At 34.4% G+C, this 12,942-nt stretch overlaps 1 protein-coding gene across 1 annotated transcript in view; it reads right to left on the bottom strand.

Moving 5' to 3' along the window:
• The window catches only part of LOC114324192 (hemicentin-1), a 244,904-nt gene that overhangs the window by 23,878 nt on the left and 208,084 nt on the right, over positions 1 to 12,942 (bottom strand). Inside the window, exons 6-8 of the mRNA XM_050650522.1 lie at positions 10,685 to 10,729; positions 7,074 to 7,249; positions 5,380 to 5,680 (exon numbers count right to left, since the gene is read on the bottom strand). Coding sequence (XP_050506479.1) covers positions 5,380 to 5,680; positions 7,074 to 7,249; positions 10,685 to 10,729 — 522 coding nt within the window. The remainder of the gene's footprint in view (positions 1 to 5,379; positions 5,681 to 7,073; positions 7,250 to 10,684; positions 10,730 to 12,942) is intronic.

Consider the following 12,942-nt stretch of genomic DNA (forward strand, 5'->3'; position numbering starts at 1 on the left):
CAACATTGGGTGAAACACTAAAGTTTTAAGGTAGTTTTAGTAAAATTTATTAACAAATAACGATTTTCACTTATTTTGCAGTTTGCGTAGCAACAAATTAACTTTGTAAGTTTCAAAAATCGGCATTTTGAAGGTTTTCTAATGTTCTAAAATACTGAAATTTGTAATTTTATATCAACTATTTACTTTTTGAATGGAGTGCAAAAATCTAAAAAATCGCGATTTTTGCACTAAATTGTTAATAATTAAAAAACGGACGCGAACTCTAGGCAGGAAACAGGTAGGTTTTCTTCCTATAGGTCTACAATATCTAAAAAAGTAGTCAGCTACCTGGATCTTTGAGTGTCCCGAGAAAATCCTTATTACCCTGGACTATATCGGGAATAATTCGGGAACTATGAAAGAACGATTAATGATTTGTAAACTTTCTTGTTGTTGAAATTCTCATAAATACTATATTCGCTCTGTGCATGACACCTAGTGTTGTCACCTGACATTTTTGGCGACTACAATAATTTGAAGTTACGCATATGATAAATACATCTTGTGAAATTACAAATTATTAATAATTAAATTTTTAACGATACTTTTATAATATACCGGGTGTTCACCTATATTTTCCCACATTTTAATTGCCTATAACTTCTAAACGGCTCAAGATAGAAATATGTGGTTTTCGCTGAAATGTTTTATTTTAGTAAAAGTTTTGTCTGAATGGATTCAGTTTTTTTTATATCGCTTTTAATTACGAAACAAAAATGGCGGATTTTTGAAACAAACTTTGTTGACTTTTTTTTAATGGAACATCCAGTATATTTTTTGTAAATTGAAAGAACGGTCATTCACCTATCCAGCGATATAACGTTTTTTTAAATCGGTTGTCAAATGACTGAATAATTATTTTTAAAATGCGGGGTGCAACGTGTATATCACATAACTAAATAACATAACTAAGCAACTTGATATTATGTTATGTGATTTCCACATTGCACCTCATCATCATTCTCTTTGCCTTATCCCTATGCGGGGTCGGCTTTCCTAATTGCATTTCTCCACACAATTCTATCTTCGGTCATATCAATGTCAATCCCCTTTACCAACATGTCCTGCCTTATCGTCTCCCCCTAGGTCTTCTTTGGTCTTCCTCTCCTACTCCTTTCAGGAATCTGCACTTCAGCTATTCTTCGTATTGGGTGATTAACGTCTCGACGTTGAACATGACCAAACCATCTTAACCTATGCTTTCTCATTTTGGCATCAATTGGTGCCACACCTAGACTTCCCCTAATATACTCAATTCTAATTTTATCCTTCTTTGTCACTGCACTCATCCATCTAAGCATTCTCATTTCCGCCACATGCATTCGTTGTTCCTCTTTTTCTTCACTGCCCAACATTCAGTTCCGTACATCATAGCCGGTCTTACAGCTGTTTTATAGAATTTTTCCTTCAGCTTCATTGGAATTTTTCTGTCACACAACACACCACTCGCTTCTTTCCATTTCATCCATCCAGTCCTAATTCTACTGCATCCATCTCCAGCTACTTCTCCATTGCTCTGTACTAGCGATCCCAGGTACTTAAAACGATTGCTTTTTACAATCAGTTCACCATCCAAAGATACCATTTTATTTGTAGTAATTCCATCTTTAAATGAACATTCCAAATACTCTGCTTTTGTCGTACTAAGTTTTAGACCTTTTTCCTCCAGAGCTTGCCCCCACTGTTCCAGTTTTTGTTCTAAGTCTCTTTCACTATTTCCTACTAACACGACATCATCAGCATACATTAAGCACCATGGAATGTTACCCTGTAGTTTCGCTGTTATCTGGTCCAAAACTAATGAGAATAAATACGGACTAAGCACAGAGCCTTGGTGCAATCCTACTTTCACATGAAATTTATCAGTCTCTCCCACACCTGTCCTAACACTAGTCGTTACTCCCTCATACATATCCCTCACAATCTTTACATATTCACCAGGGACTCCTTTCTTATTGAGTGCCCACCACAGAATCTCTCAAGGAACTCTATCATATGCTTTCTCAAGATCAATGAATACCATATGAGCGTTTGTTTCTTTACTCCTGTATTTTTCCATCAACTGCCTTATAATGAAAATTGCATCTGTTGTTGATCTGCCCTGCATAAAGCCAAATTGATTCTCGGATATTTCGGTCTCTTCACGTATCCGTCTATCAATTACTCTTTCCCATATTTTCATGGTGTGGCTAAGCAGTTTTATAGCCCTGTAGTTTGTACATTGTTGTATAGCTCCCTTGTTTTTGTTAACAGGTACCAGTATACTGCTTCTCCCTTCGTCTGGCATTTGTCCAACTTCCATAATTCTATTAAATAGACCTGCTAGCCACCTTGTTAATGTCTCTCCCAACGCTCTCCATACTTCCCCAGGAATATCGTCTGGTCCTACCACTTTTCCTTTCTTTATTTTTGAAGCGCTTGAGCCACTTCCACGTTTGTTATTTTGGTGACCATTGCTGCTACTGTCTCCGTTGACTCTACAGGCTGTCTGACAAATACTTCATTTAATAAGCTGTCAAAGTACTTTCTCCATCTGTTTTTAACATCCCTTTCGTGAAATAGTATTTTATTATTTTCATCTCGGATACATCTAATCTGATTAAAATCTTTTGCTTTCTTTGCACTCTGTTTGGCTATTTTATAAATCTTCGTTTCGCCTTCCCTGGTATCAAGTTGATCGTATAGGTTTGAATACGCTTCTGCTTTGGCTTTTGCTACTGCTACTTTCGCTTCCTTTTTTGCCACCATATAGTTTTGAAGATCTGTGTCGGATCTGGTTTCTTGCCACTTTTTATATAATTTTCTCTTCTCTTTTATTTTTACTTGTACTTCGTTTGACCACCAACAAGTCTCTTTAGCCTCAAACTTTTTTCCTGACGTTTTCCCAAGTATTTCAATAGCAGTCTCTCTAATACTACTGGCCATTTTTCTCCAAATTGAATTAGGGCTTCCTTTCATGTTCCAACATATTTTTTCTACTATTCTTCTCCTGAATAGACCTTCTTTCTCATCTTTTAGCAGCCACCACTTGATTTTTTGTGGTCCTCTCCGATATTTTTGTTTAGTTTCGCTTTTTATTTCGATGTCCAGAACAAGCAGCTTATGTTATTGGCTTACTGTCTCACTAAATATTACCTTGCAGTCCTTGCATTCATGTATGTATTCTTTCCTTATCATGAATTTGTCATGAATGAAGTAGTCTATTTGGGATTGATGTTGTCCACTTTTGTAGGTAATCAGTTGAGTTTCTCTCTTTTTAAAGAATGTGTTAGCAATCGCCATATCCAATGCTGTTGCTAATTCAAGCATGTCATCTCCAGCTTCATTTCTAGTTCCAAAGCCTAACCCCCCATGTATTGCTTCGTATCCTGCCTTGGATTGGCCCACATGTGCATTGAAATCACCTCCTATTATAACTTTCTCCTCTGACGGGATATCACTCAGGGTGTCTCCTAATTGGTCAAAGAAATCTCTTCTTTCATTCTCACCCAGACCTGTTTGAGGAGCATACACACACACACACAACATTCAATACCTCTTTATCAATTACAAATTTCACTGACATCATTCTATCACTCGTTCTTACAACTTCCACTACGTTATCTTTCATTTCACTATCAGCAATTATACCAACTTCAATTCTAGTGTTACTACTCCCTGCATACCACAATTTGTAACCTTCACCTAGTTCTTTCGCCCTTTGGCCTTTCCACCTAGTTTCTTGAATGCATGCAGTTTGGACTCTCCTTCGTTTGAGCGCATCCACTAACTCCAGACTCTTACCTGTAAGACTACCAAGATTCCACGACCCTATCCTGATTTTTTCTAACCTGCAATGGTGTTCCCACTTCTCTCATTTTAAAAATTAATTGCTCAGTCATTTGACAACCGATTTTAAAAAACGTTATATCGCTGAATAGGTAAATGACTGTTCTTTCAATTCACAAAAAAAATATACTGGGTGTGTCAATAAAAAAGTCAACAACGTTTTTTTTTCAAAAATCCGCCATTTTTATTTAAAAGCGATATAAAGCGAATTAAGGGTAAAAACTACTATGTGGTTGTAATTAGGGGGTTGTTTCCGCTCACTTTCTCTATGAAGAAAATAGGAACCGACTTTCTTTTCATCATAAGTCACTCAATTTTGGATATAGGGACTTTTTTATTTTTGAAGATAGATTTTTTAAATACTTTAAATTAGTTTCTATAAGTTATCCTCGAATAATGCCTAGTTTTCCCGTGTTTTCACTTTGACACTCCAAAATTTAGCATTTGACGAAGAAGAGCTAACCTATAATAAAGAAGGTATAGCTCGGTTGCTAATAGTCCTAAAGCAAATTAAAAAAAAACATTTTGTTTATTTTTTCAAGGTACATTTTTGAAGTTATACTTCCTTAGGTGCGATTGAGAGTAAAATTGCATAATACTGCGCGCATTTACTGCGCAGACAGTATGGCGTTTAGTTGCTAAATCTTTCTAGTTATGTATAAATATATCAGTGCAAGAAAAGGTGTGAAAAGAATATATAATATTAGTGTTTTTAGTAAATATATTTATTATAATTTTTGTGTCTTTGGATTTGTCTTCCTCAGGAGTAAGATGAGTATTATTAAAACATTTTATTGTATATTTATTCACTTTGTCTGTTTGTTTCCGTGAATTGTCATTAGGTACGTCCGAACCGATACAGACACAGTCCTCGTAGCCTATTTGGTATAGCATTCGGCCAGAGATCGAGAGGTCTTGAGTTCGAATCCAGTACAATCCTATACTTCTTCTTTTATTTTTTTGAAAGCGGTAAGCACAAAATTAGTTTGGTGTTTAAAAAATATTAAAACAAACTGTTTAAAATATATTTATTTTTAAGAAATCATATAATAGAAGTATAACTTCTTACGTGCGTACAAAGTACACACACACGCATTCTTTTTTTTAATTAGAGTTGTTTTGATAAAACGAGTTTTGAGTTATTAGCAGAAAACTGATTATATTAAAAACATTGATTTTTTCGATGTAAAACTAACACCTTAGATAGTGAATAAATCGAAAACTATTATTAAATTTATCAAAACAAAGTATAGAACATTTTTTGCATAGAATTAATTTTTTTACCGATTTTTGTGGTCAGACTATAATAAAAAATTTCCACTCCCGAGATGGGCTGGTAACTACACCCATGGTAAAAGCGCCTTTCGGCAACATATATACATCTTGATTCTTGGATTTATTCTTAAATTTTCAAGCAAATCGATCTAATCTGTAAAAATTGCGACGTGAAAACCTTAGGACTATAATCTTTGTAACGCTATTAGACACTTAGAGAAATTAATACATTACCTAAAGTGATATTAAATTCTTGTTGTTGCCATTCCTCAGTCGAGCCTTCACTCTGCCAATCAGTCACTTTGTAAAATATATTTATCCAATGTGGTTCCATGTTATTCGCAATGGTATCTTCATCCGGTTCTGGAACATTTACTACCAACTCCAAAGAATCAGATCCAGCAGTTTTAAGTTCAATCCACTCAGGTGGAACTGGCCTTGTACCAATTTGAAGATCAAAGAATTTTTTTAGTTTGCCATATTTATTACTTGCCGTGCACTGGTACTTGTCTGGAGTTTCTTTAGTCATTTTTAGCTAAAAAAAAGTAAATAACAAATTCTATCTATGTATAAAAAAACGTCAACATAAAATTAGATGTGGTTTACTTGGTTTGTCAAATAATATACATATTGGTAAACCTGTAAGAATAGCATAATTCAAGATATTTCTTAATATTATTTACTAGCTATAATTTTTTTTTCACATAAAATATGTCAATTTTATCAAATATTTCAAAAATTTTAATATTTTCAATGAATGTGAAAATATTGCAGTCAGTGAGGATATTTGGCTCCGAATTGTATCCTACTGCATGGATTTTAATGAAATTTGGGGAATCAAAAGAGCTATGTTAAGAGTGCCCTTGAGGGAACATATACGAAATGAGGACGTGCGAAATAGGACGAAGGTGGAAGATGTAATTGGAAGAATTGCGCATATGAAATGGAACTGGGTAGGACACGTGGCACGGCAAAACAGCGAAAGGTGGACGAGAAATCTTGTAGGTACATTGGAGACCACGCTGGCACAGTCGTAATAGAGAGAGACCACAAAAACGATGGCTAGAAGACATCAAAGCAAAAATGGGGAGAAACTGGCACCAAATAGCACAAAAAAGAGAAGAATGGAGAACTCATGGGGAGGCTTTTGTCCAGGAGTGGATGCAAACCGGCTGAAGAAGAAGAAGAAAAGAAGAAGCTCTATTTCGACCACTCCGGCTGCGCCATCGTGCTCGAAAAATCGCGCGTGTTTTAAAGATCTCAATATTCACTTATACTTTAATATACCATTCTAAATTTATACATATAGACCTAGATCACGCGTACCAAAAAAAAGTCAATTAAGAGCAAGCTGAAAAATTGATAATAGTTTAACGGTGTAAGTCGGACAAACTTTGATGTATGGGAACATTGGAACAGGGGAAATTTTAATTGTGGAACAGTTTAAAAATTTGGAACGTCAGACTACGAGAACGTTCCATGTATTTTGTCGGACAGAATTTCCAATTGATTTGTTACCATTTCATTAAACTCTCATGCAAAAATCAGACTGGTGTTAGTGGAACACGAAGAACATGTCAAATGACAGGAATCATGTTGGTTAGTAATAGCAGTCTGATTTTTACAGATTTCTACAGTCAGTAATAGCAAAGGGTAACAAATCAATTGAATGTTCTCTCCAACAAAATACATGGGACGTTTTCGTAATCTGACGTTCGAAATTTTTAAACTGTTCCACAATTAAAACTTCCAGTGTTCCCGTACATCAAAGTTTGACTAGACGCCGTTAAGCTATTAACAAATTTTCAGCTTACTATTAATCAACTTTTTTTTGGTACGCGGGATCCAGGTCTAATACGGGAGAGCCTATTTTATGATAATAAGCATTTTTAGTAAAATATCACGTTAATATTATACATAAGACGAACCTGTAAAAGTGATTTGTGGCTGCCGACATTTAAGTAGCGTCCTATTTTATTCTGTCCTTTCGCACTTTTCCATTCAAATCGAGGGGCTGGTTCGGCTTCGACTTCACATGTAAGATTAACATTTTCCCCCAAAAATCCATAAACTACTTCGTCTTGTTCCCACAGAGAAGGTTGTTCTGTAAAAGTTAGAGCAAATTAATAGAAAATATTATATTAAAAAAATGTTCTTTTAGTTGAAGTACATCATCAATTGTACTAGAGGGTAGTGTAATACGTCAAGTATGGTGTAATATACATTGACTCAAAAATATTGACAATATCATTTTAAAGTCATGTACTTTAAATGGCATAATATACAAGAATAAAAAACCGCAGAGCTGATACGAATATTACTGGCGCAAAAATGTATTTTCAATTTAATGAAAAATAAAATTTTGGTTTTACTTTGAAATATTTTTCCATAATATTTTTTAAATTTGAAGTAAAGCGCGCCACAAAAGAGTAACTTTGATACAGTTTGCATTTTGAAGCTCTTTTATGGCGCGTTTTACTTCAAATTCAGTAAATATTATGGAAAATTCTTTCAAAATAAAAATACAATTTTATTTTCCATCAAAACGAAAATACATTTTTGTCCCAGAAATATCAACTATTTTATAGATGGAATATCGTATGCGCCACTACTTTTTTACGGCGTCTAGCGGTTTTTTATTCTTGTATAAGGAGTTTTTTAAAGTTATTTATAAATTAAATATATATGAACTTCAATGAAATGTTTCTCAATTATACGTTAAGCATTATAAATACCTTTGTCGCACTATCGCCCAAATGAGCTAGTGGTTACGATACTAAGCTTTTGATAGAGATCCAAGTTCATATCCCAGCCATCCCAATATTTACTTTTTTCAATATAATTGTGTCCATCGAATGTACACTAGATTTTGTTCTATTCGGAGTAGATTGAAAAAAAAATATTGGGATGACTGGAAAATGATCTCGGATTGCCCAATCAAATTTATCGTTGTAATCACCTTATAGACCATTTAGGCGATAAAGGTTAAATGGATTATCCTTTGGATGTCGATAACTTCTAAACGGCTGGACCGATTTAGATCACTAAACATGAGTTTGAAAGGTAGTTACAAGTAGTGTCTGATGCATCAAAGATCTAATATGACAATTGAAGTTATTATAGGATTTAGTGAGCTTAAAAAACCGTTTTTCCATTCAATATTACTGCAGAGATACATAGATAATTATTTGACACGAAGGCAGGCCTATATCTGTCAGAAAAAATAAATGTATAAACTTTTTGTTGTATTCGGACTTTTTACAGTGTAAGAAAGTAAAACAAGGTAAGCTCAAGTCGAAATTTAATGTAGATGTTTATCATTTTCCTATAGTGCAGCCGATATGTGAAACAATTGTGCATTTAATGATAGAAGCATATAATTTGGACCACATATTCTACACATATAAACGTTCAAATTTAGATGGGAGGCCATGTCAGATTTTGCCTTTTACAAAAATGGCGGGGATTCAAATTGGCGACTATACATATGTGACTAATAGCACGATAACTTTTGAACGAGACTTCAGATTTCAACCAAATTTGGTATATAGGTTCTTTTTTTGATGTATAAGATCGAGGTCTTGAACCAGAAGAATCGGTTTACCAGAAGTTGTGTTTTTCACCCTGTATGTATTAATTTTTCAAAAAGTTAATACCGCCATTGAAAAGGGCGTAAAAATATTTTTAAAAAAATATTTTTAAATTTTTGTTATGTTAATTACTATTTAATAAATGCAAAACGTATCTTCACATGTACCTATATGCGGCAGATTCGTCCAAATATTATAAGAATTATTGTGCATTTAATGGTAGAAGCATATAATTTTTACCACATATACTACACATATAAAGGTTCAAAATTAGATACGAGGCCATCTCAGTTTTTGTTCCTTTTACAAAAATGGCGGGCATTCAAAATGGCGACTATACATATGTGACTAATAGCACGATAACTTTTGAACCAGATGTCAGATTTGAACCAAATTTGGTATGTAGGCTGTTTTTTTGATGAATAATATCGAGGTCTTGAACCGGAAGAATCGGTGTAAAAGAATTTGTGTTTTTACTGTTTTTTATGTAAAAATATGTTGTTCCTTTTTCAATTCTTTTACCATGTATATATAAATTTTTCAAAAAGGTAATGCCGCCATTGAAAAGAGTGGAAATATATTTTTTAGGAAATATTTTTAACTTTTCAGTTGTGTTAATTACCATTTTATAAATGCATAACGTATGTTCACATATGTACCTATAGTCGGCAGATTCATTTTGAATGCCGGCCATTTTTGTAAAAGACTAAATCTGAGATGGCCTCATATCTAAATTTGAATCTTGGTATGTGTAGTATGTGTGGTCCAAATTATATGCTTCTACCATTAAATGCACAATAATTATTATATTATTATTTGCACGAATCTGCCGCACATAGGTACCTACATGTGAAGATACGTTATGCATTTATTAAATGGTAATTAATATAACTAAAGAGTTCAAAATATTTCCTAAAAAATATTTTTACGCTCTTTTCAACGGCGGTATTACCTTTTTGAAAAATTAGCATATACAGGGTGAAACAATTGAAAGAGAAACAACATATTTTTACAAAAAAAAAACAGTAAAAATACAAATTCTGTCATACCGATTCTTCCGGTTCGACACCTCAATATTATTCATCAAAAAAGAACCTATATACCAAATTTGGTTGAAATCTGTTATCTCGTTCAAAAGTTATCGTGCTATTAGTCACATATGTATAGTCGCCATTTTGAATGCCCGCCATTTTTGTAAAAGGAACAAAAACTGAGATGGCCTCGTATCTAATTTTGAACCTTTATATGTGTAGTATATGTGGTCCTAATTATATGCTTCTACCATTAAATGCACAATAATTCTTATAATATTTGCACGAATCTGCCGCATATAGGTACATGTGAAGATACGTTTTGCATTTATTAAATGGTAATTAACATAACTAAAAAGTTCAAAATATTTCCTAAAACATATATTTACGCTCTTTTTAATGGCCGTATTAACTTTTTGAAAAATTAATACATACAGGGTGAAAGAATTGAAAAAAAAACAACATATTTTTATATAAAAACCAGGAAAAACAAAACTTCTGGTAAACCTATTCTTCCGGTTCCAGACCTCGATCTTATACATCAAAAAAAAAACTATATACCAAATTTGATAATCTGAAGTCTCGTTCAAAAGTTATCGTGCTATTATTCACATATGTATAGTCGCCATTTTGAATCCCCGCCATTTTTGTAAAAGGCAAAATCTGAAATGGCTTCCCATCTAAATTTAAACGTTATAATGTGTAGAATATGTGGTCCAAATTATATGCTTCTATCATTAAATGCACAATTCTTATAATATTTACACGAATCTACCGCACTAGTATGTATGCATTTAGCATACATAATAAATAATTGGAGGTAATATTATATTAAATTAGGGCAAATTAAATTATTTTGTTGTATTGGTTATAATTATTGGCCTAAAACTTAGTACATAAAAATATTATTCTACTTACCTCCTGTTTCTGGATCTGGTGGTATTGTTATTGGTACAGGTTTATCTAGAACAATAGATTGATATTATTACTAATAGTTAAAGACAACTGTCTGAGCCATAATATTGCATTAATTTCAGTTTTCTGTTTGATGCACAGCCTGTGTTTCAAAACCATTAAAATTAGGAGGTTAAATACCATTGAGCCATGAATACAGGGGTCGGCATAAGTGAGGCAACAAATTTGCATTAAGGGAAGAGAAAATGCAGCATAAAAATGAATTTATTCAAAGAAATTAGAAAACGGATTCGAGAAAAGGTTACAGTCAGTGTTCAAATTGATGCTCATTTTGATCAATGCGTTTACGGCAACGTTTCGCAACGACGAGGCAGGTCCGAAGAGGCATGTGAAGATTTTCAAGATTTTCAAATTCTTCTTCAATTGCAGTTCGGAGGTCGGGAAGGGTGCGTAGTCCTCTTACAAAAACGCGGTCCTTATGAAGGCTCCATAGGAAGAGATCACCGGGTGTCAGGTCACATGGAGGTGAGGGCACAAGACGATTCCTCGTCTGCCTATCCTCATCATCATTCTCTTTGACTTATCCCTATGCGGGGGCGGCTTCCTTAATTGCATTTCTCCACACAATTCTATCTTGGGTGATATCAATATTAATCCCTTTTACCAACATGCCCTGCCTTATCGTCTCCCCCCATGTCTTCTTTGGTCTTCCTCTCCTACTCCTCCCAGGAATCTGCACTTCAGCTATTATTCGTATTGGGTGATTAACGTCTCGACGATGAACATGGCCAAACCATCCTATGCTCTCTCATTTTGGCATCAATTGGTGCCACACCTAGATTTCCCCTAATATACTCATTTCTAATTTTATCCTTCTTTGTCACTCCACTCATTCATCTAAGCATTCTCATTTCCTCCAGGTGCATTCGTTGTTCCTCTTTCTTTTTCACTGCCCAACATTCAGTTCCGTACATCATAGCCGGTCTTACGACTGTTTTATAGAATTTTCCCTTCAGCTTCATTGGAATTTTTCTGTCACACAACACACCACTCGCTTCTTACCACTTCATCCATCCAGCCCTAATTCTACTGCATGCATCTCCATATATTTCTCCATTACTCTGTAATACCGATCCTAGGTACTTAAGACTATTGCTTTTCACAATCACTTCACCATCCAAAGATAGCATTTTTATTTGTAGTGACTCCATTTTTAAATGAACATTCCAAATATTCTGTTTTTGTCCTACTAAGTTTTAAACCTTTTTCCTCCAGAGCTTGTCTCCACTGTTCCAGTTTTTGTTCTAAGTCTCTTTCACTATTTCCTATTAACACTACATCATCAGCATACATTAGGCACCATGGAATGCTTCCCTGCAGTTTCGCTGTTATCTGGTCCAAAATTAATGAGAATAAATAAGGACTAAGCACCGAGCCTTGGTGCAATCCTACTTTTACCTGAAATTTATCAGTCTCTCCCACACCTGTCCTAACACTAGTCGTTACTCCCTCATACATATAACACACAATCTTTACATATTCGCCAGGGACTCCTTTCTTATTGAGTGCCCACCACAGAATCTCTCGAGGATCTCTATCATATGCTTTCTCAAGATCAATGAATACCATATGAGCGTTGGTCTCTTTATTCCTGTATTTTTCCATCAGATCAGTTGCCTTACAATGAAAATTGCATCTGTTGTTGATCTGCCCTGCATAAAGCCAAATTGATTATCGGATATTTCGGTTTCTTCACATATCCGTCTATCAATTACTCTCTCCCATATGCTCATGGTGTGGCTAAATAGTTTTATAGCCCTCTAGTTTGTACATTGTTGTATGTCTCCCTTGTTTTTGTAGACAGGTATGTATGTACTAATATACAGCTTCTCCATTCGTCTGGCATTTGTCCAACTTCCATAATTCTATTAAATAGACCTGCTAGCCAACTTATTCCTGTCTCTTCCAATGCTCTCCATACTTCCCCAGGAATATCATCTGGTCCGACTGCTTTTCCTTTCTTTATTTTTTGAAGCGCTTGAGCCACTTCCTCGTTTGTTATTCTCGTAACCATTGCTGTTACTGTCTCGGTTAACTCCACAGGCTGTCTGTCAAATTCTTCATTTAATAAACTGTCAAAATACTTTATTCATCTCTCTTTGACATCCTTTTCTCCATCTCTTTTTGACATCCTTTTCGTGAATTAGTATTTTATTATTTTCATCTCGGATACATCTAATCTGAATAAAATCTCTTGGTTT

The sequence above is a fragment of the Diabrotica virgifera genome, chromosome 5 (assembly GCF_917563875.1).
Source record: "Diabrotica virgifera virgifera chromosome 5, PGI_DIABVI_V3a".
NCBI lineage: Eukaryota > Metazoa > Arthropoda > Insecta > Coleoptera > Chrysomelidae > Diabrotica > Diabrotica virgifera.